Here is a 24,513-nt window from a genome sequence, read left to right as displayed (position 1 = left end):
ACCCCCGCCTCCTGCATCGGAAGCTTGGAGTCTTAACCACTGGACCGCCAGTGAAGTCCCCACAGTTCTGCTTTTATATGTGGTCTGGCCACTGTCCAGTTCATATATTCGGCATCTCATATGTGTGTATGCATATATATATATTGCCATATTCTATCATGAGCTGCAGACATAATACTTAGGCAAGTGTTCCCTGACACCTGATAATTATTTCAAGGGTGCCTCTAGAGTAAAGATATTGAGAAAGGCTGCTTCTGATTCCTCTACCCCAAAACGGGGCTAACAATACCTATTTCGGGGATTGTCATGAGGGCTGAAGGCCAGGCATTTTTTACAAAATAACGCGTCCGACATGGAGCCCCTCAGAGAGCAGACTTTCTGGGACAAGGCCTACAGCTAAGACCAGGTTGGACTTTCAAGACTGGGGAGCCCATAACCTGCCACTCAAAATGGCGCCGGGATGGGAACAGATCGGATCAGATGCGGCCGGAAACCACCAGGGCCACTGCCGGCCCGGCAACACCACGAAGATGGTGTGTTCATGGCCAGCCTGCAGGTCCACCGGGGCTGCCAAAGGAGACACCTCCTTGCCAATCCACGTCGCCACGCGTGCCCGCCCACGCCAGCCCCCCGTGGCCGGAAGCGCCTCTGGCTGACCGGAAGTGCCTTGCCGCAGAGGCTGCCGGGAGTTGTAGTTCCACCCCAATCCAGGGGAGCCTACGCAGTGCAGGGGTGTCCGAGTGTGATCTGCGCACTTCCGGACCCCAGTCTGGTATTACGGCGTCCAGCACCTCGGACCTTGCCGGTTCTGAGGTCTCCGCGGCACCTCGGACTGGTGGTTCCCTCGGCTCCCGGCTGTAGGGAGGGCACGTGTGGCGGAATCCACGGCTGCATAGCCAGGCGGGCGCTAGGAGGGGGGGTGCTCTGTGCGGGGGGTCCGGGGGGGGGTCTGGGTGGGCGGCTCCGTCTGACGTCTTCTGCGGAGGGTCAGGGTTTCTGTCTGGTGTGGGCTGGGGGCCGCAGGCTGACTGGGTCTCACTGCTTCTCTGACCTCCCACAGCTCAGCCTCTTCTGAGCCCACCATCCACAGGGGGCTATCGCAGGGTACCCAGTGATAGCCTTGGCCTCAAGGAGCGGGGGACTAGCTCTCCCGCGAATGGTCACCCCTTTTTCCCGACGGTGGATTTGTTTCTGACCTTTGACCTGGAGCTTCTCTGCTCACGCAGGTCCCTGAACTCCACTCAGGCGTCCAGACCTCCTGTGGGTGAGGAGGGAACTGCTGAGGAAAGGCCCCCCTTCTCTCCAACCCTCCCTCCCTCCTGCGGACCCTACATCCAGCCAAGGGTAGGCTCTGAGCTATGAGGGCAATTAAGGAAGTTTGTGAAACGATTGTTATTTCAGGGGTCTACAGTGTCAGTATTCATCTGACTAGCCTTTAGAGTGTCTGGGTCAGCCCCTGGGGAAGCACCGGGTGGCATCCGTGGCTGGGGTCCTATGGAGATGTCAGTCCTGTAAACAGATGAGGGCCCTCAGGGTATGCGTGCCCTGGTAGTTATCTCTACTGGATGAATGGACATCCTGGGAGGGAGGTCGGTTCCTACTGGGGGAGGCGGGGCTAAAGATCGACTTAAATGGGGTCTGCGTAGGTGGAAGGGGGCAAAAGGGTATTCCAAGCGGAGGGAGCTGCATATGCAAAGGTAAGAGGCTTAAACCGAGGGGGTACGGCTGGATTCCGCGCTCTGGAGTAGCCCTGAGGTGGTGAGGGAGCAGATCAAGCTAGCTTAGGGGGTGTGGACTGGGTCCTGTTGGTGCCTGAAGTGTTTTAAGCAAGGCATTGGTGCGATTATACTTGTTTTTTGGTCGGAATGTATGAGCAGCTGAATAAGGTAGTGAGAGAAGAGTAGAGGCGTCGTATCTCAGATTTGTGAAGCCGTAGCGGCGCCGGGTCTCGGGAGTGAAGGTGGGGTAGTGTGAGCGCATCTGTTTGCAGACAGAGAAAGTTCAGTGTAGTCTGTTCTTTTAAGGCAGTTGGTGAAGAAAGAGAGCAACGTGAGGGTGGGAAGTGATGCAGAAATGATGGAGGATTTGTCTGTCTTTGATTCTTTTTTGTTCAAGTTGGGACAGATTTGAGCTGTGGGAAAAAACTGAAACTGGTACTGTAGTTTTAAATCTTGATAAGGTCAAATGTATCAGGTTTTTCCATTATGCCTTGAACTTGGGTTTTATTGAAGGAGTTTCCCCTACTGCAATCCATAGTTCTATATATATATTTTTTCCTACTATTTATAACAAGTTATATTAGGAAATATCTCAAATGCAGCATGCAAAGTAGAAACAGAAAGACACCTTTGTGCTTATCATCTAGACTGAGCAAATGTTAAAGGTTTATTTGCTTCAGATTTTCTGAAGAACTAAAACCTCATAAATACTTGAAGGCTTTTTGCACCCTCCCTATTGGATTTTCCTTCTTCTCACTCAGAGGTAACTTCTGAAATTGCTATGTATCCTTTCATGGTTTGTTTTACTTACAAATACGAATGTAGCCATAAACAATATATACGCTTGTGTTGTATATTCATCACCTTCGCCTGTATTTCTTTTGGATTTTTTTCTTATTTATTTTTAGTGTGTTGTCTAGATACAAATCCGTTTTGCCTTGTGCACATTGCAAAAATTTTGAATGGAATTTGATTGGACCTAATGTTTCTTTGATGGGTATATTTTTGAGTATGGATCCATTTCACTTAATGTTCTGTAGTTTATTTGGTTTTCTGTTGCTTTGTTAATTTGATTAATTTATATTTTTCTGGAAAGTTGTCCAATTTAATTTCAACGTAATGGCATTATTTATAATAGTCTCATAATTAAAAGAAAACTCCAGTATATCTGTAATTGTCTCCTTTTTCATGTCCAAAAATTGTTTCTTTTTTGCCTTTTCTTGTTTTCTTGATCAGTCCTGCCTGAAGTTAGTCTATTTCATTAGTTTAAAATACAAAACAACTCTTTTATTAGTTGTAATAAATCCTTTCCAAGAATTGAATTTAGTTTTTTCTTTTTAATTTTTCATTTTGGGCACAATTTCAGAATTACAGAAAACTCATAATAGTAGAATGGTGCAAAGAATTCCTAAATACCTTTCATCTACATTCCCCAAATGCTAACATTTTACCACATTTGTATAGGGGGTTCCAGGAACTGGATGGATTTCAGGGCCAGTTAAGGAAAAAGATGTAAACATGAAGTGGCAGGAACACATGCAAAGATTATTTACGCGTGCATGAGGGAGAAAGGGGCCTCTTGCAGCATGAGCCCACCCAGAGGCTGGGGCCCAGGGGCCACTTCCCAGAAGAGAGGAGGATGAGGGAACCCCGGGGGGTATCTCTGGGTCAAAGCCACTTGGGGTCTTTATAGCCACATGGTTTATAGCTATCAGAAACTGGGTGTGGTTTCACAGGGTGGGTAAAGCATGCAGCTTCTAAATGACTAAAAATGTGCTGATAGTTGGACTGTGTTTAAAACATTCACATGTGTTGACATTTGAGTTTGGGGCTGCTGGTCTTTTGAGCTATTGGTCTCAGTCTGCCGTGAAGAAATAAACCACCCAGGGGCCATCTTTGGCTCATTGCTAATACAGTTAGCTTTATCCTGCTTTTCCTCCCCCCGCTATACATATATATGTATGTGTGTGTGTGTGTGTGTGTGTGTAAATACTTAAATGTGCATTTCCCAAAAACAATGGCATTCTGTCACACAACCACAGTATAATGATCAAAATCAGGAGATTAACATCGATGCAATACCATTGTCTAACCCACAGATCTTAGTCACATTTTACTAGCTGTCTCAATAATAATTTTTCTAGCTAAAGAAAATCCAGGATCATGCATTGCATTCCCCCCCACATCTCTTTAGTTTCCTTTACTCTGGAACAGTTTCCCAATCTTTCATTGTCTTTAATAACATTGACGTTATTGAAGAATACAGGCCGGTTATTATAGAACATTCCTCAGTTTAGGTTTGTCTGGTGTTACATCATGATTAGATTCAGGTAATATATTTGTGGCAGAATTTTTTTTTAAATCTGCTTAATTATTTCTTTTAAAATTTCTTCTCATACTTGTCTTTTTTTTTACATCTTTTGAGTTTATTCTTTTTTTCTGTGCTAGCCTCCTGCATTGAATGTCATTAATTTCCAGTTTTAATTTAATGCCTATCTTAGGGCTATAATTTTCCTTTAAGTATGTGTTTGTAAATATCTACCAATTTTGGTATGTACTAGTTTTGTAGTCGTTGTAAATATTTTTGCATTCTTTTTATTTTCTGATTTTATTACTTTTTGGTTTAGAGAGTGGCATCTATGCAGTATTGATTTTTAAAAGATGGGTTTAGGTTTATTTTTTAGCTTGTCAATTTTATAACTGTATCAGATGCACTTTAAAAAATGTATATTTCTCTAACTATTGAGTTCATTCTTCTGTCTGATCCAATAGGTCAAGCTTTTAAATTGTTATTCACATCTTATATATTCTTACTGGGTTTTTTTTTGTATCTTAGATCTTCATTTCTAAAAGTATATACTAAACTCTTTTTGCTGTGATTGACGATTTGTCAGTTTCCCCTTGTTGCGTCGCGTCAGTGTTCAGGTGCATTTGAGCTGCATACGCATCGTGTACATTTGCTGGGGACACGGACCTAAGATCGAGTTGATTTCTGGTCATTGCTTTGTCTCCTTCCAGTGGGTCGTTCTTTCTTGTTTTTTGTCTGTCTCCGAATTTTTAAAATGAATGCCACGCATTGTGTGTGGGAGACTTCTGCTGGGCCGTTTCAGCGTGCGGAGCTGGGAGTGCAGGAGTTTGGTTGCGACAAGACTGGTCAGCAGTTGCCAGCTGCGCAAGGCTGGCATTTGTTGTCGCTATGGTTACTGTCAGCCTCGGCTGGCGTGGCTCTGTGCTTGGAGCCGGCTGGTTGCTGGTCCCCGCTTCGTGGCCGGCTTCCCTCCCCGCCCCCCCCCGCCCCCCCCCCCCCCCGGTGCCCCTTGACTCTCCTCCTGCTGGCACTCCCGCCTGCTCCTCGGTGCTGGCTGGCCTGCTGGAGGAGGGGCAGGGTGCTCTTTGTGTCTCAGTCTCAGGAGGGTCCTGGGGTCTTGGGGATGCTGCCCCTCTCCGCGAGGTTGGCGGCTCTAAAAGTCTGAGCCCAGGACCTATGTCTGCCCCTCTCCGATGGGGATAGTGTGTGTTTGTTTCTTTTTCCTGCCACATGCCGTGGGTCTTACCAGTGCTCTGGGAGCAACAGGGTTTTGCTAACCTTCCCCCAGCAACACAGGGCTTTTGTTCCTCAGGAGAGAAATTTCGGGAAGGATGGGGCTTCTCGCGTTTCCAGCAATGGCAGCCACTCCCCTCCTGTAGGCCTTCACTACCCAGGGAGTCTCCACGTGGTCTCCAGCTCCGCCCTGTCTGTGTTCTTCCTCTATATCTGTATAACAAACAAATCACCACACATTTAGTTGTTTAAAGCAGCTCACAGCTCGGAGGCCAGACGTCCCAGTGGGATGGCCACGCTCTCTGCTCGGGTCTCTAAGGCCAAAATCAAGGCACTGGACGGGGCGGCCTCTTCTCCGGCGCTCCGGGGGAGAGTCCGCTCCAGGAGTTCGGGGTCAGGGGAAGTGAGTTTCTGGCGGTTTAGGTCGGAGGCCCCTGCGTCCCTGCCCACTGTCGGCTGAGGGCCTGTCTCAGCATCTTCTCACACTCACGTCTGTCTTCAAAGCCAGAGACGATGCACCGGCTCCTTCTTGGGCTTTCGTTCTTCCAGACTCCCCCTCTGACCCCCATCCGTTTCCAACTCAGAGGTAAAGTGTCCTGCCGATATTTTGACCCGAGTCTCACTATGTCGTCTATTTATTTGCAGGTTTTCTTAGTGTCTTTGCAAAGGCTTAGAATCGGACTGTAGCCAGGGCGGCTCTGTCCTGTCTGCATATTCAAGCTTCTTTCTACCCGCTTCTACCTGCAGAGTCTCCGAGGCCGGAGCTGAGCCTCCAGCTGACGGTAAGTCCTCAGCAGGAGAGCAGAGCTGTGTCGATCAGAATAGGTCCCGGTCCTCAAATCCCAGGCGTAAGGAAGGTGACCCGGGGAGCAGCCATCTCCTTGGCAAGGGGGATCCCTCTCTCATCCTGCTCCGTAGCTTAGGGCTGAAGTTGGAGGCTCACAATCTGGGGCAGGCCCCCGAAAAGTGCCCCTACAACAGCCCGGGACCCGCTTTGCAGGCAGAATTGGGGTGATGTCATTGCCTTAGGGGATCATCTAGGACTTGATTTAGGGGAAGGTTTGGTAGGAGGAGAGGGGGTGGTCTCTTGCTTTAGGGCGTGAGAAGCATGAACTAGCAGGGAAGGGACCCCCATGGCTCTGAGGGTGAACCCCCCAACCACCAATTCCTCTCCACTCATTCACGTTTACTCTCATTCTCTGCTGTCCATCCAGCTAGATGTGTAGCTCCTCCCATCCCACTGTCACCTCCGCACCTGACTTCTAGTGACCTCTAACCCCACCCCCCCTTCTAGTTGAGTCAAGGCCCAGACGTTGCTTCCTTAACCTAAGAGTATTTCGTTTTTCCTTCTCCTGTTAAAGACGAAAGAAAATGGGCGTGAGAGAGGTGTTCAGAGCCACCCAGCTTACTAGAGGCCGAGCCAGCACTAGCCCCCAGGGCTCCTGTCCGGAGGAGGCTGGGCGGGGCCCTCATCGCTAAGCCCCGCCCCTCCCCACCCTCCACCCCTTCAGACCTTCTCACGGATTTCCTCTCCTCCAGGGGCAGGACTCTGATAGGAGGTCATGGAGAGAGAACCCAGTAAGATGATATATGTATATTTTTATGCCATACTTAAGTATTAAACAATGAGCACGTTTACTGTGGAAAAAATTAGAAAATGTGGAAAACAAATCCTACCGTGTGAAGGTAACCATTGCTAACATTTTGCGTGTTTTCTATAGAAGTTTTTTCTTTACATGTTTATGAAAACCCATTCCATGACGATGAAGCAGGAAATGGAGTAGAGGGTCACAGACCACTGTTTTTGAGCCACGCTGTTGGGCCCGCCTTCCTGTATTAGCTTCTTGGGGCCGCCATCACAAGTACCACAGGCTGAGTGGCTTACACAACAGAAAATGAGTCTCACACAGTTCGGGAGGCTGGAAGTCTGAGATCAGGGTGTGGGCAGGGTTGGTTCCTCTGAGGCCACGAGGGAGGACCTGCTCCAGGCCTCTCCCCGAGCTTCCGGAGCTCTGCTGGCAATCCGTGGTTTCTGCTGCATCACCCTGACCTCTGTCTCTGTGTCTAAATTTCCCCTTTTCATAAGGACGCAGCCATATTGCGTTAAGATCCACCCCAGTGACCTCATTTTCACTTGATCGTCTGCAAGGACCCTCTTACTAAGTAAGGTCATGTTCTGAGGTCCTGGGGGCTAAACCTTCGACAGAGCTTTTGGGGGAACACAATTAACCCATTGTACTTCCCCTCCAGGAAGCTATCTCAGGGAACCCCATAGCTGTTGGGTCACTTCAGGTTATAATAGAATAGGCCCCCCTCAGTTGCCAGCTGTCTGTGAACATCATACTCTCATGTCCAGTCTCCAGCTTCTCCCTGCCCCATGTGGAGCCAGAGGTCTGGGGCCTCGTCATGGGAAGGGCATGTGATCTGTTCTGTCTCTGCTCCTTGACTCTTCCTTCTCACTGGATTCCCTCCTTTCTCCTCCAGGGTCAGGGTATGAGGAGGGGAGAGTAGAGGAAAAAATAGCTCAGATTTTCCCCTGCTTGGTGTTATTTGTAGCTCTCACCTGCCTAGTGCTGGCTGCCCTCAACTCTGCAGGAGGCCATGTGATGGCCCTTTGTCGGGGTGCCCAGCCTGGGACACCAGCAGTGGCTCTCTGCAGACCTCCATGCTCTTGGCTCAGTGGTCCTGCCCCTCAGGACCAGCTCTCTTCACCCTGCCAGCAGCCTGCTTCATCAGCACCCCTGCAGTAGGGCTTTAAGCCCACTTAGCTTCCCCACCATCCACTTGGCTCCCCCGAGAACCCTCCCATCCTTGATCCAGCAAACGTGCAGCTGGCTTCCGCTCCTGCGCCCTCCCCTCCCCTGGCTGCCGTGGGGAGCCTCTGACTTCTGAATTCTTCAGCTGGAGAGCTGACTCCTGTTTCTGGGTTCCTGCATGCCCTAAACATTCAAAGGAGCCCCCCTCTGGGGAGCTTCTGCAGCTGGACATACGCCAGCCTGGGGCTGTAGTTCTCCCTTTTTCCAGGCTCCCTCCAGCACCCATGAACAGCTTTCTTGGAGCACACCCCCTCTTGGCTTGCAAGGGGAGCAATCCCCGACTAGGACGGGAGGCAAGCCCACGGTACACTTGCTCAACAGACAGCTCTCCTTTGATAGTTCCCTCCCCCAAAGGAAGGAATCTGTTAGGGTGTGTCTGGAAGCTCCTCCTTAGAACTTGGGGTGTTTGGGATTTAGCTGAAATTTCCAGGCACGTGGGAAAAAATCCCATCCATCCTCCTGTTACGCATCTGTGAGTCATATGCTATGTATCCTGCCTTTTTCACCTGCTGGTGTTGTTGGAAGATCATTCCATGTCAAATATTTATAATATTTTAAGTTGATTCATAGCTTGGCATGCTTTAATTGTATCATAATTTATTAACCAATCTCTTATTTTTAAGCACTTAGGTAGCCTCCAATTTTTTTAAAAAAGACACCCTCAGAATTCTTTATGGAGTTTCTGTAATTCTAGAGTTTTAGTGTCTCTGCAGAATTCTTGGATCAAACTCCAGTGTGTCTCTGTCCTGAGTAGGAACTTACCTAGGACCAACCTCGTGTCTATTCAGGAGAGATAGGTGTGGGGTCCAGTTGATGCTTCCAGCCACAGTAAATTTGCTCCTGAACCTTCGTGTTCCGGTTCCCTGGGAAAATGAGGAAAGGAGGAGGGCTCAGGAGAAGTCATCAGATCTTGTCCCATATTTGGTAAGTGGCAGAGCCAGAACGGGACCACTTCCTGGGCAGAGATGAGCACAGTTCAGCCCAGAACAGGTCTTAATAATAAAATTTACTGTCGAGAAACTACAACTACGAGAGGAGAAGCAAACAAAACTTAGCAGGATCCACGGATAGAACTGAGCGCCCCAGGTTAATAGACCTCCAGTTGCCTTAGCTAAGTGCCATTGAATGGACTCCACCTTCTAGAACCCATTTTTATATTTTCCTGTGAATTTCCTCAACAGCAGGGGCAGGAATGGTGATAGAAGCTTTGGGTTAGAAGATTAGTAGGCTACAGATATTTTTAAAATGATAATTTTAAAGGCATGATCATATATGAAATGCCCATTTGTCATAGAAGAGCTTAGAAGATTCATCTAAGTACAAAGAAAAAAATGTAAAATTGGGCATTATCCAACTGTGCAACGCTAACTACTACTTGCATTTTGTGTTCCATCATTTCAGAGACTATTCTGTGTGAGTGTGTGTGTGTGCGTGTGTGTGTGTGAGATCAAATAGTTTTCAACCACCTTTTTCAGTTGCCAGTATACGATCAATAAATTGTCTTCTATGGTTTTATTTTTATTAGCTACATGATGTTTATTTCTCTTTGGTTGTGGTATATTCATTTAACTCGTCCTCTATAGTTGGATATTTAGTTATTTCTGTTTTTTCAGAGTTTTACCAGATTGTAATAAATATCTTGGCCGCTAAATCTTTGCCCGAACTCATGACTGTTTCTTCAGAATAAATTTCTATTAATTAAATTTCTGGGTAGTGGCAGGGGAGGGTAGTAAATTGCACATTGATTACTGCGACTCAGGGATGTGTATTCATTAAGTAGAAAAATAATTCAGGTTCAAGCCTCAAAGTTGGGTCCCCATCACATTCCGAGGTGAGGGCTTTGCCCTGATAAACGGGGTTCTTGGGAGGAGCCCCCATGCCACCCCGTGCCTGGGGTGTTAGAGCAGTTGACTCTGAGGCTGGAGGCAAGCTTGGCCTCTCATGTCCTCTTCTCCCCCCACCCCAATCTCTGCCTCCACAGGTGTCTGCTTTTCCCAGACCAGCAAGGAAGGACCATGTGCCAGGTGAGTGTGGCATTGCTTTCAACTGCGCTTCTTGTTTTACCGTGGATTTCAGGATGCTTGTAAGAATTAATCCAATCAAACACAATGCAAACAGAAATCAGGATCCGTGAAAATAGGAAGAGAGCGGACGATCAAGGCCATGGGAAAGGCAGGGTGGGGGCAGTACAGAGGCTGCCACAGTTTTATTAGCTGCTCTCTAAATTTATGCCTGACATGCCCGGCACTTTAAAAAGACAGATTCCATCCCATATATGACTTGTGTTGTCTGGGACAAGCATATCACCTTCTCAGGGGGAATAAAGCTTTTTAGGATATTTAGACATTTATGTGATGGGTCTTCATACGTGAGAGATAGCAGGCAGGTTCCTCAATGATAGCAACATTCAAATAAACACAACAGCAGATCTCCTGTGACTTTTTTTTTTCCCAGTATAAAGAATGGATGTTGTGCCAGTGCAGAAATCTGTGATTACAGTTGTTGGAGGAATCCAAACACTCAGGTCTGCATAAACACCTGTGTTACGGTTCACACTGACCTAGATAAAACACTGAATGATCTAGAGGAATGAGTGAGTGGCATGTTCTTCAAACTGCTGTTCATAATCATTTTTGACACAGATGGAGCTTAAACAGCTCAAAGCTTCCGTCTTCGGCAGGGGCAGGAGGGAAGATTGTGCGAGCTCGCCTGCCCCCTTCTCTCTCCGTGACTTAGACCTCACCCATTGCCCTTGACCTCCCTTGCGTCCTTTCTCACTGGTCGTCATTATCTTTCTTCAGACATCATGATATCGTTGTGTTCTCTCAGCCGGTCATTCTCACATGCCTCTGTTCCTAAAGGGCCTCCCTCTTTACCCCGGGCTCTAGGGTTGCATGAACTTGAAGTGCACTGGTCAGAATCCTGGAAGTTACAAGAGCGTGAAACCCAGCTAGAGCTAGTTGAGGACAAAGACAAAAATCTAGGCAGCACCCCAAACTGGGAAGAGCAGGCGTGCAGCTGGGACTGGGAGAGTTCCGCCCAGGGACCCAGATCTCACCAGGTGTCTCTCTTGTTCTCTTGTCCCTGTTTCTGTGACTCTTTTTCTCATGCCGACTTCATCCGTATGGCCGGAAATAGGGTGGCCATCAGCTCTCACATCGACAAGTTCTGCCGCAGAATGGGACGAAGTCTTCTTTCATAGGGCCAGTTTGAAAGATCTTTGGGAAAGACTGGGATTGGTCCTGCTTAGTTCGAGGGCTGAGGGGCTGGGTCTGCAGAGGGGCGCTCCCAGGAGCACCATGTGCTTGGGGTGGGGAGGAAGGAGGATGTTAGTCCCAGAGGAAGATGAAACCTGGTGGATAAACGTTGCAGCTGTCCACTCCAGGAAGGCAAGCATTCACAGGGTGTTGGTTTTGAGCTCAGGGACCTGTCTTTTTTGCTGCAGAATGCTCTATCTACAGGCGCTTTTTTTTTTTTAATTGAAGTATAGTTGACTTACAGTGTTGTGTTAGTTTCAGGTGTAGGGACCTGTCTTGATGGGAGTGTCTGTGCTTAATAAAGCTAGGACTATCTGGATATCTGATACCAGGAACATCTGGGACAGGACCAATCTGAGAGGTTGAAAACCAGGTGGTGACACCACAGCCTCCTCAGAGGAGAGAGCTGACCACAACATGAGGCTGTCAGACCTGTATGTGAAGCTGGACGTTTCATTTGGTGTCTTCTGGGGGAAACTTTTGTTTTGTAGGAAACCAAGTCTCACTGGGAGCTTCTCCCTGTTATGGCTATGTGTGATAAAGATAATGACAATAAAACTTATAAAACTATCTGTTGAGCACTTATGTGCCGGTCTCTGTGTTTTTCGTATATTGTTTCATGAATAAACCTGTGAGATAGATATTACCATTAACTCCTTCCCTCATTTTACAGATGAACAAACTGAGGCTAGAGATGTTAAAATCCATTAGGCGATGGAGCTGGGATCTGAATGCAGGCAGACAGACAGACATAGAACTGGGCCCTTAATGATTAAACTGTAGTTTTATCTACCAATAGCAAATTCCCAGCAAAGGAATCCAGTAGTATTGATGTGTTCTAGACATGCATTGTTCATCACGGTAGCCAGTAGCCACAGGTAGATACTGAGCATCCAAAGTGTGGTTAATGTGACTGTGGTTCTGAAATTTTCAATTGCATTTCAATTTAAAAACTGAATCAGAGTAAATATTTTTTCAGGAAACACAACTTTGTTTTGATAGGACTACATTTCAGCAAAGTGAAACTGAAAATAGTGTCTGAATTGAGATGTACCTTACATGGAAAATACACACCAGGTTTTGAAGATGTGATATGATTAAAAAAGAATGAAAACTATATCAGTGATTTTAAAATAATTATGATATGTTGAAATTATATTTTGGATAGATTAGGTTAAAGAGAGATTAAAATCTTTTTTTTTTTTTTTACTGTTTAAAAGTGACTATTAGAAATTTTTATTTATTTTTTTAATTATTATTATTTTTTTCGGTACGCGGGCCTCCCACTGCTGTGGCCTCTCCCGTTGCGGAGCACAGGCTCTGGACGCGCAGGCTCAGTGGCCATGGCTCACGGACCCAGCCGCTCCGCGGCATGTGGGATCCTCCCGGACCGGGGCACGAACCCGTGTCCCCTGCATTGGCAGGCGGACTCTCAACCACTGCGCCACCAGGGAAGCCCAGAAATTTTTATTTTTTTAAACCACTTTGTGGTATGATTGACATTCAATCTGTACATATTTAATGTACACAATTTGATGAGTTTACAGATAAGTGTACACCCATGAAACCATCAGCATGGTTAAGGCCATAAACTTATCCATCGCCTCCAAAAATTCCCCTCCCCCACCTTTATAACTTTTTTTCTTTTGAGGTAGGAGCATTTAACATACGATCTATCCTCTTAGCAAATTTTTAGGTATACAATACAGTATTGTTAAACACAGGCATGATGCTGCACAGTAGATCTCCAGAAGTTTCTCATCTTCCATATCTGAAACTTTGAATCCTTTGACCAACCTTCCATTTTCCCCCTCCTCCCAGCCCCTGGTAACCACCATGCTACTCTCTAATTCTATGAATTTCACTATTTGGGATTCCTCATAAGAGTGAGATCATTGTGGTATTTGTCTGGCTTATTTCACTTAGCATAATGTCCTTCAGGTCCATTTATGTTGTCACAAATGGTGGGATTTTCTTTCTCATGGCTGAATAATATTTCATTGTATGTATATATATATATATATATATATATACCACATTTTCTTTATCCATTCACCCACTGATGGACACTTGGGCTGTTTCCATCTCTTGGGTTATTGTGAATAATGCTGCAATGAAATGGGAATATAGACATCTCTCTGATACCCTGCACTAAGATAACATCATCTGCAAACAGATACCTTTATTTCCTCATTTCTGATGTGGATGCCTTTTATTTCTTTTTCTTGCCTAATTGCTCTGGCTGGACTTCCAGTACTGTGTTGAATAGGAGAGGCAAGAGTGGGCATCCTTGCCCTGTTCCAGAACTTAGGGGGAAAGCTTTCAGCTTTTCACCATTGAGTATGGTGTTAGCTGTGGGCTTTTCATAAATGGCCTTTATTGTGTTGAGGTAAGTTCCTTCTATACCTAATTTGTTGAGAGTTTTTATCATAAAAGGGTGTTGAATTTTGTCAAATGCTTTTTATGCATCTGTTGAGATGATTATGTGACTTTTATCCTTCATTCTGTTAATGTAGTGAAACACAGTGATTGGTTTTCATATGTTGAACCATCCTTGCATCCCAGGGATAAATCCTACTTGGTCATGGTTTATGATTCTTTGAACGTGCTGTTGAATTTGCTGTGTTAGTCTTTTGTTGAGGATTTCTGCATCTGTGTTTATCAGGGATATTGGCCTGAGTTTTCTTGTGGTATCTTTGGTTTTGATATCAGGATGATGCTGGCCTCATAGAATGAGTTTGGAAGGATTCCCTCTTCTGTTTTTTGGAAGAGTTTAAGAAAGATTGGTACAAATTCTTCTTTGAATTTTTGGTAGAATTCACTCATAAAGTTCCTGGGCTTTTCTTTTTTGACAGTTTGACAGTTTTTTGGTTACTTCTTCATTCTCTTTATTTGTTACTGGTCTGCTCAGGCCTTCTATTTCTTCTTGATTCAGTATTAGTAGGTTGTATTTTTATTAGAAATGTATCCATTTCTCCTAGGTTGTCCAATTTGTTGGTGTATAATTGTTCATCATAGTCCTTATGATCCTTTTTATTTCTGTGGCATGAGTTGTAATGTCTCCTCTTTCGTTTCTGATCTTATATATTCCAGTCTTCTCTTTTTTTCCCCTTAGTCTAGCTAAGGGTTTCTCAATTTTATCTTTTCAAAAAACCCTGCTAATTTGGGCTTAGTTTGTTCTTTTTCTAAAGGTGCAAAGTTAGGTTGTTTATTTGGTATCTTATTTTTAAAAGTAGGTGTTTATTGCTGTAAACTTGCCTCTTAGTGCTGCTTTTGCTACGTCTCCTAAGTTTTGGTTTGTTATGTTTTCATTTTCATTTGTCTTGAGATATTTTCTAATTTCCTTTTTGATTTCTTCTTTGACCCAATGGTGTTTAAGAGTGTGGTTATTTAATTTCCATGTATTAATTTTTTTCCCATTTTCATTACTATTATTGATTTCTAGCTTTGTGAATAATTTCAGTCTTCTTAAATTTGTTAAGATTTGCTTTTATGTCCTAATATATGATCCATCCTGGAGAACGTTCTGTGTGCTCTTGAGAAGAATGAGTATTATGCTGCTGTTGGGTAGAATGTTCTGTATATATCTTTTAGGGCTATTTGGTCTATAGTGTTGTTCAGTTCTGCTCTTTCCTTGTTGGTTTTCTGTCTGGATGAGAATGGAGTATTTAAGTCTGCTACTATTATTGTGTTGCTGTCTATTTCTCTCTTCTGATTTGTCCATGTTGCTTCACATATTTAGGTGCTTTGATGGTCTGTGCATACATAATTGTTACATCTTCCTGTTGAATGGACCCTTTTATAATTATATGACTTTGTCTCTTGTGATAGTTTTTGACTTAAAGTCTATTTTGTCTGATATAAGTATAGCCAGACCTGCTCTCTTTTGATTACCATCTGCATGGAATATCTTTCTCCATCCCTTCACCCAATATGTGCCCTTATATCTAAAGTGAGTCTCCTGTGGACAGAAAATTGTTGGGTCTTGCTTTTTTATCCATTTGGCCACAGTATGTGTTTTAATTTGAGTTTAGTTCACTTATATTTAAAGTAATTATTGATAGGTAAGGACTTACTATTGCCATTTTGCTAATTGTTTTCTGTTTTGTAGTTCTCTTGTTCGTCTCTTCCTCTCTTTGTTGTGGTTTGAGGATAGTTTTGGTAGTGATATACTTTTTTTTCTCTTTATTTCTGTGTACCTACTGTAGATTTTGTTGTGGTTACCATGAGGCTTGCATTGAATATTTAATAGTGTTAACAGTCTGTTTTAACCTGGTAACAACTTAACTTCAATCGCATATAGAAACTCTGCACTTTACTCCCCCCTCCACTTTGTTATGACAGATTTTACTTCCTTTTACATTGTTTCCATTAACAAATCTGAGATAATTATTCTTACACTTTAGCCTTTTAACTTCTAAACCAATATTTAAAATGATTTACACACTAACATTATATATATATATATATAATACTCAGTATAAATTAAAATTGTAATTTTGGTCCTTAATTCATTCAGAGAGAGAGAAAAGGAGGGTGAAAGGGAAGGGGAGCCAAGCCCTGTTCTGTGTACATGGAATCCTTTCTCTGCTTTCCTCTTGTTGCCACCTTAATTTTGACCATATCACATGTTGATGATTATAATTGTACCCGAACTTTATTTTTATTATTTTTTTGGCTGTGCCATGTGACTTGCAGGATCTTAGTTCCCCAACCCGTGCCCCCTGCAGTGGAAACACGGAGTCCTAACCACTGGGATGCCAGAGAATTCCCTATAATTGTACCCGAATTTTATTCATTCTCTCCCTCCCAGTGATTCCCACCTCAGTGATGCAGTGATCTTCCACATCAGTTTGTCTTTGGTAACTCCCCTTCTTAAATACTGTCATGGAGTCCCCATTGCATGTATGAAAAACCCTTTGTTTGTCCTATGATCTGACCTCTCTCTCTCTCTCTCTCTCTCTCACACACACACACACACACACACACACACATACACACATTCCCCTTATACTCTGTACTGTCATTCCCTACTGTCATATATTTGCAGTTCCTACCAGATTTTCCTTGCCTTTGCTCAGGCCATGCCTCTTGATAGGAATATCCTTCAAACATCAGAAAAATTTATTTTTCATGATTCTGCTGACATGTAACCTCCAATGAGGCTTAACTTGACATCAGGATGTTGAATTTGACTGCTGTCTTCTTTGTGTCTGTTCTGTACTTAAATGTACTTCCGTCATAGCCTTCAGTGTATTGTTACCACACAGCAGTCTCTTACATTCATCTCACTCCACCAGACTACAAATGCCCTAGAACAGAAGCAATGTGGCATTGAGCTTTCAACCTCAAGGACCATGCAGAACACCAGTGACGTACCTGGTCTTCCGTAGATGCTTGCTCACTGAATGGATGGATGGATGAATGGGTGAATAGAGATCCAGAAGTGAGATATTTTCTAATGATCTTTTTTTTTCTCTCCCACGAAATGTCGTACAAAGTTAGGGGCATGCTAAGCTTCCTATATAACTTAACATGGGGAAACCTGACCTCCGAAGGTGGTAAGATCCATCTCCTCTACACCTTTGCCATAATACTCTGTGCTGAGCACTCCAGTTTAATCAGGAGTGTGCTGTTCCAGGGGTCGTTATCATTCAGAGACGTGGCTGTGGGCTTCACCCGTAAGGAGTGGCAGCAGCTGGACCCTACGCAGAGGACCCTGTACCGGGATGTGATGCTGGAGAACTACAGCCACCTGGTCTCCGTGGGTGAGGAAGGCTTCCTGTGTCCCCCCTGCCCGCCGCTTATGTCTGAGCTCCTTTCTTTTCTCTGTTACGTAAGACCCTGTTAAGTACTAAAAATGTTTGGCCTTGGGTTTCAACCATCAGTAAGCCTTGTTCTCATCTCACCTGGATTATTTGTGAATTTTCCTCCCAAGTGAAACAGCTATTCTTTGGCTGAGATGTAAATGTTCATTAGGCAGTCTGAGCCTTCTGCTTCCTTGGATGGCCGAGGTGGCTCAGCATAAACCTTGTAACTATTTCTTATGAATAGGGTGTCAAGTCACCAAACCAGCTGTGATCTCCAGGTTGGAGCAGGGGCAAGAACCGTGGATGAAGGAGGAAGAGATCCTCAGATGGAGCTTTCCAGGTGAGAGAGAACCAGCCTGGAGGGGGACAATGGACATGAGATTCCAGGAGGTCACAAAGCAGAACCTCAGATTATTTTTGTTTCACACATCTGTGTTAAAAGCCTTGGATCTTTGCAAGCAGCTATGGACATCTGACTCAAGACCTTGAAATGCCCAAATGATTCCTGCTACCTGCATACATCACACATCACTGCATGATTACTCTCCTTTCCCTGGATTTTAGAGAAAGACATATTCTTTTAAAGTTTATCCGTTCATTCTATTCCACTGCCCCCTTCTAAGACCTTGCTTTCTCAGTCTTTCTCTAGAATCTTCAGGCTTACGCTTGTCCCCATGGTTATAAAACAGGCTTTCTCATGCTTTCAGGGGTTCATAGATTTGTCCTATTTTAAAATAACTGTGTTATTTTGTGTCACTCATTTTTATTTTAGTTGTCTTTTCTTTCAATGCCTTAAACAGTTATTTTCTACCTTTTATATGACTTTAAATTCATCTTCTTTCAAGACCATGTAACATGTCCCCATTTTGTCTGATACGTTATAACTGAAGCTTTTCCCCCATCTCAGTGTGATCCCACAGGGAGCTGAGCCTTTGTTTTATTCATCTTTATTTCTGCACGACACACATAGTATATATCGACTAACCCCCTCTACTGTCTAGGACAAGGATCCTTTATCAAGCATCTGTTCAGGGCAGTTGTTATTTTTTTTATTTTTTATTTTTTTAAATTATTTTATTTATTTATTTTTGGCTGTGTTGGGTCTTCGTTGGCACGCGCGGCCTTTCTGTAGTTGCGGCGAGCAGGGGCTGCTCTTCATTGAGGTGTGTGGGCTTCTCATTGCGGTGGCCTCTCTTGTTGTGGAGCTCTAAGCGCGTGGGCTTCATTAGTTGCGGCACGTGGGCTCAGTAGTTGTGGCTCACAGGCTTAATTGCTCCACAGCATGTGGGATCCTCCCGGGCCAGGGCTCGAACCCGCGTCCCCTGCATTGGCAGGCGGATTCTCAACCACTGCGCCACCAGGGAAGCCCAGGGCAGTTGTTATTAATCAGGGGGGTACCCCAGACTCACTGGGGGAGCTTTAAAAATGCCCCCTGGCTGGGTCCCAACCCAGAAAATTCTGCTGGGGAAGATCACGAGGCACTGATTTTGTCTCTTAGGAATTCAGCAGTGGGGCTCAGGGAACATAAATATTTCTAAACACAGGAATTTTCATGGTTCCACTGGGTATTAGTGCCCAAGGTGAAATAGCGGGGTATTTGTGGTTTAAAATGTAAGTAAAGGAAAAGCAAATAAATATCTAAGCATAGGATGAAGAATTCGACAGTTAAGATTCTCCAAGTAGATTCCACAGTGCTGTGGAAACCAACTTGCCCAAGGAATGTCAGTATGGGTTTAGTGGAGGGGCTGATCTGCAGGCCTATGGGAAGGGGACACGTAGGGTTGGGTTGTTGGCCAGATTTGGTTTTAAGGGAACCAAATGAAAAAAACGGTCATCTGAGCAATCAGAACACAACAGGGAATCTTCCCAGGGCAAGGATGGCTTGCATTCGGTTCTGCGGTTCTTGTGTCGATGTACTGGACATCGTAAAGACCACGTAGATCCATGTGAGAATAAACCGCTGCAGAATGGACCTCTGACTCTAGGAGAATTCCTGTAACAGTTAAAGAACTTGATGCTTTGAGAAAATTAATTTGATATACAGAATGGAGGGGAAGTTAAGGTGGGAAGGGCACAGGAAGTGCAGGTGAGAGAAAAGCCTATTTGCAACCTAGGAATAAAGTGAGGGGAACTCACACTTCATTCAGCCCAAGTCCTTTGCTCCTATTTCCTAAACACCCTTCTCCCTAGAGTCCCCTGAAAACGCTGGTCTGTCTTTAGTCTTCGTTCATAATTCCTAAATACCCTTATCTCCTGATGGGGCCTCCTTATTATGCCTTCCCCTTACCTAGGGATGCTGGAGCTAGTACCGGCCTGTGATGGCCAATGGTGGCAGAATCCTCTGGCTCTGCATTCTGTGACGTCATCCTCAAATTGGTCACATTGGGGAATGCTTTCACCATGGAGATTGGTAATTGACACAGATCGGGTTTTCTTTTTCTCTTGGTGACCTGGTTCATCAGCACATCAATGCCTTGAGTCCACTATCCTCTAGTTTTTCTCTTGTGTGTGTTTTCACCTTCTTCCCAATTTAATGTGCGGACTTGATAATAGCAGAGCTTACATATATTCACCGTCAGGGTTTTATCTGTTATCAGTTCTCATTTTTTTTTTTTCTTTTCAGAAGCCAAGGGAGTAGGAAGTGTTTGTAGTAGGATTATGATTATGATTATTTAATCTGGGCAATCAGGTTTGAAACCACGAAGTTAATCCTCCTTCCAAACATTTCTGAAATAGTTTAGTTCTGTGATGTGCTCCTGGAAAGATAACACGTTTGTGTCCTTATTTATTTTTTTCCCTAGAAGTTTTGCAAGTTGATACCCAAGTAGAGAGACAACGGGAACACCAAAACAAACTTTTGAAGCAAGCTGCACTCCTAGACAAGAAAAAATTGACCACAGAAGGGCAAAACGCATGTAACACAGTCGAAAAAAACACCTGTCAGAACACAAACGTCGTTTCTTCAGGACAACAGGTCCCTAAGTGCAAGTCATGTGGAGCAGCCTTGCCGGGTAATGCAGGCGTTACTCCTAACGCGTACCTTGCAAGAAGGAGATTTGAATATGATGCACAGGGGAACTTATTTCTCTATTCTAAGCTGGAAACTCCACATTCTGGGGCACACCCACGTGAATGTAACCAATGTAGAAATGCTTTAAGCCATGACCAAGCCCTTAATGCTGATCAGAGAACCGACAGTAACGAGAAACCCCACAAATGTACCAAATGTGGGAAAGGCTTCTCCCATAAATCAGAAATCATCACCCATCAGAGTGTCCACAGGGATGAGAAGTCCTCTGGATGCAATGACCAGGGGGATGGCCTGAGGGAGGAGAAGGTTTGCCTCAGCAAAAAACGTCCGGGAAACCACACAGACGAGAAACCCGGCGGAAATGGCAAATGCGGTAAAAGGCTCTCCCCAGAAACAAGCCTCTCCATACCCGAGGCCATTCTGGCTGGAGAGAAGCCTTATAAGTGTTCAGACTGTGAGAAAATCTTCTCCCACAAGTCACGTCTCATCGAACACCACAGATCCCACACGGGAGAGAAACCCTATGGCTGCGAAGAATGTGGGAAATCTTTCTCCCGGAAGTCATGCCTCATTATCCACTACAGAATCCACACAGGAGAGAAGCCCTATGGCTGCAGCCAGTGTGGGAAAGCCTTCTTCCAGAAGTCACACCTCATCCTTCACCAGAGGACTCACACTGGAGAGAAACCCTACGAGTGCAGCGAATGCGGGAAGGCTTTCTCCCAAAACTCCTGCCTCATCATACACAAGAGAACCCATATGGGCAAGAAGCCCTATGAATGCTCTGACTGTGGGAAAACGTTCTCCCAGAAGGCGAACCTCATCAGACACCACAGAATTCACACCAGGGAGAAACTGTATGGATAAAGTGAGAGAGAAGTTTTCATCAGGAATTCCCAACACATCTAGGAATGAAAACCCTGTGGATTTTGTGAACATGGAAAATCCTTCAGCAAGAAGTCCAATGCCACTGTGGGCAGACCTTCCTACCAACTTGGAGAACTAGGAAATGCTTATTCTCTTAAAACTAAGGATAGAAGGGTAATGATGCTCTAGAGAGATCTATTTTTATAGGATAAACTTAAACTTAACTATGAAGTGTATCTGTGTCTACATTAACTGTGGCTATTGAGCTGTAAGTGAATAATTTAAACCATTAATGTAACAGACTGAATAAGCCACAGAACAATGCCAGGGGTATGCGGGGACTATGTTCCTGGAGATGCTACATAAACAGAATTTTATTTTACTTATTTTTGAACTGCATTTGTAGTTGAACATAATTGTGAACTTGTAGACACAGATACCATAATATGTAGGATGACATCTATCAAGAGTTTCCACACTAAATTACACCCTTTTGTCTTTAATATACGTTATAACTGGGATTTACTACTCAACCGGAAGTCCATACACCGTACCACACACCATTTGGTTTTTTGTTTGCTGGCAAGTATTACAGAGCCCCCCTGGATCTGGAAACCAGCAATTTCATGACATCCCCTGATCTCTCTCCATCAACTAGTTTATAAGTCATGTTAAATGAGTAAGGTTGGGACTCCCTTTTCTGGCAGTATAGTGGACCACCTAAAGTGAAAAATGTTCCACTGTAAACCACTTGAAATTATGGACAATAACAGGTGACATTCTTTTAAATGCATAATTCAGCTTGCAAGAAAATCAGTGAGGTTTCCAGGTGCCAGTTCCAGAGGGAACTGAAAAGTGTGTGAGTTGATGCTGTAAGCTTCCCTGTAGGTTTGTTTACCCAGAAGCTTGGGTGTTAAAAGCTATAGGCAGAAGGCTTGGCACTGAAATACCTCATAAATTGAGAAATTTCAAAAGCCTGTACATATAGGGAAAGGATGGACCAGAGAAAAACCTGCTCATTTGCTCAGGAAGCTTGCCTGTCTTTCCCTGGACTCTGGTAGGGAAAGAATTTACCCTGATGATTCACAAGCTGTGACCTGCACCTCTTACGAGTTAGAATTGTGAATTTGCTCTACTCGTGCCCCAGTTGAAAAACTGAACAATTAACATAGAAATTTGTCCTGGTCTTTGAAGCAACTTTACAGAAGCAAACACAAACTATTCTTGGAGAAAGACACCCTCAACCTGTGTTTCCCAGGGTTCTGACATACAAACCCAAGATGAGGTCATAATCTAGAATTATAAAATGTGAAGAAAGTCAACAGACATTTTAACAAAATAAAAACCTCAAGTCTTTTAAGGTGATAGAAAAATCTGAAATTCTATAAAAATGACTGTCTTGAAAAAATGAAAAAAATCAAAACTGCATGAAAGCAGACACAAAGAAAGATAACTGGCTTATTTGGAAAAAGAACCACATAGCGTGTCTAAAAATGAAAAATATAGTCACTGAAATTTAAAACTCAACGTTAAAATATTCTACATGTCAAACAGATTATACTCAGCTGAAGAAAATGGGAACAGGAAGGCAGAGCCATAAGCCAATTCACAGAATTCAGTATATAGAGAGGTGGAAAATGTGAAAGAATGGGGGAAGAGCCATACAAATGAGAAGAGCAGGCACTTCCCTGGCGTCCAGTGGTTAAGACTCCAAGCTTCCACCGCAGGGGGCACGGGTTCGATCCCTGGTCAGGGAACTAAGATCCTGCACGCTGCAAAGCACGGCCAAAAATACTAAAAACAAAACAAAAAAACAGAAGAGCAAACAGGAGCTCCTTAAAGACAAAATGAAAAAAACGGAAGAAAAGTAAATATTCAAAGATGTATTGGCTCAGATTTAACAAAAGATGTGCATTAACATGCATATGTGTGTGAAATATATATGTGTATATATATGCATATATAGACATGCAATATATGCCTAGCTGAATAACTAAAAATAAGTTCACATCTAGATGTACTCGATGTATATCCGTCCAGAGTCTAGCTAAGCTGCTCTCTAGTATTGCTGCCTCATCCATCGTGTTTGGTCAGATGGCTGCAGGAACCTTAAGCTGACACAAGCCCCTCGTGCAAGGACATGCCCTATAGCAGCCGCTCGGCCACAAGCAGATGTAAGTCCCTGGAGTGACTGCCCCGCAGCCCTTGTGATCAGTAGCTCACCTGCCTCCCAGTGCCTGTAAGCTTTACGCACCCCTTAGCCAGGACCCCCGTGAGCTTACCAAAACCCTGCTCTTTGGGTTTGGATTGATCAATCTGGTCCTAACCTAGAAACCCCAGAGCACTCCCCCGTGGACCCTAATAAAGGGATGTGTGCCAAGTCCAGTCCCTGTCTGCACTCCGCCTTGACCCCCCCCTGGGGCCCCTCCCAGTGTGCTGTGTGCTTGGTCCAGGCCCTGTGAGTAATAAACTTGCTGATTTCGATTTCTCCGTGGTCTGTTGCTGAACCCACTCATCGTCCTGCACCCTGTGCTCCACTTAACAAGTGTTAATTTCACGAAGTCTTCACAGTTGGGAACAGGATGGTAGAGTCTTGCAATTGGCTGGTGGAGAAATGCCTTTGGCTGGCAAACGGGCTGTGGCTGTGTCTCCCACAGGTTGCTGCCCCGTGGAGGGTGAACTCCCCCAGTGGGTGTTAGACTTTGGGTGTACTTCCCCACTCCAGGCACAGACCCAGCTGCTGACTGTTAGGAGACTTGGCCCCGGTTTCCAAAAGGTCCTGTCGGGGCAGGTGAGGGCTGAGATGCACCCTGCCATGAGCACTCAGCCACCACCGACTCACCAAAGCACTGGTTCTAGGCTCTGAGGTCCCAGCTCCGGTGATCCTGCTGCCTCTGCGCTGGTGGGGGTGAGCCCGATCCCAGTGAGGCTGATTGGGACACCCTGAGGGGAAGCAGCTGCCTATGAGTCCGGCTGCCCGGGATTCCACTGCAGACCTTTATGGTAACATCCCCAAGGCCAAGTCAGTTGTCAGCGTGGCGGGTAATAGAGAATTAGAAGCTGAAACTTGGAACTGTATTGCATCTTCGAAAGTTGCTGAGTGAGTGAATCTTGAAAGTTCTTATCACAAGAAAATAAAATTTGGCAATTACATGAAGTGATGTTCACTACAGTCATGACCGTGATCATTTCGCAATGTACACAGGTCGCGAATCATTGTGTTGTACTACCTGAAACCAATAGGATGTTATGTGTCAATTATCTCTCAATACATAAATAAACTGAAACTTGAAACTTGATGCGTCTCAAGACTCAAAATATTTTGAAAGACTTTGTACAGCAGGAGGGAGAGAAAAGGGGCCAGTCGGCCTTTGAAAGTATCTAAATCTGGCCCGGAGCTGCTACTTCCCACCACAGAATTCGGCTGAAGACCCAAAATGCCACGCCGTGCAGGATCCTAGTTCCCCGACCAG

General features: G+C 44.8%; 1 protein-coding gene across 5 annotated transcripts; it reads left to right on the top strand.

Moving 5' to 3' along the window:
* The first annotated feature begins 963 nt into the window (after positions 1–963).
* Positions 964–24,339, top strand: LOC101285340 (zinc finger protein 300-like). 5 transcript variants are annotated; one of them, XM_033426847.2, is made up of 7 exons: positions 964–1,344; positions 5,905–6,041; positions 6,621–8,999; positions 10,057–10,099; positions 16,974–17,100; positions 17,387–17,482; positions 19,944–24,339. In XM_033426847.2, exons 3-7 carry the CDS (start codon positions 8,947–8,949, stop codon positions 21,038–21,040), a joined length of 1,416 nt encoding a protein of 471 aa, XP_033282738.1. In that variant the 5' UTR covers positions 964–1,344; positions 5,905–6,041; positions 6,621–8,946; the 3' UTR covers positions 21,041–24,339. The 5 variants fall into 5 exon arrangements, with proteins under 5 accessions (XP_033282738.1, XP_049554941.1, XP_033282737.1 ...); XM_049698984.1 differs by having other exon boundaries at positions 964–6,041; positions 6,621–6,837; positions 8,830–8,999; XM_033426846.2 differs by having other exon boundaries at positions 964–6,041.
* The last annotated feature ends 174 nt before the right edge of the window (positions 24,340–24,513 follow it).

Source organism: Orcinus orca, chromosome 16 (assembly GCF_937001465.1).
Source record: "Orcinus orca chromosome 16, mOrcOrc1.1, whole genome shotgun sequence".
Taxonomy (NCBI): domain Eukaryota; kingdom Metazoa; phylum Chordata; class Mammalia; order Artiodactyla; family Delphinidae; genus Orcinus; species Orcinus orca.
This window is presented reverse-complemented; position numbering and strand designations above follow the sequence as displayed.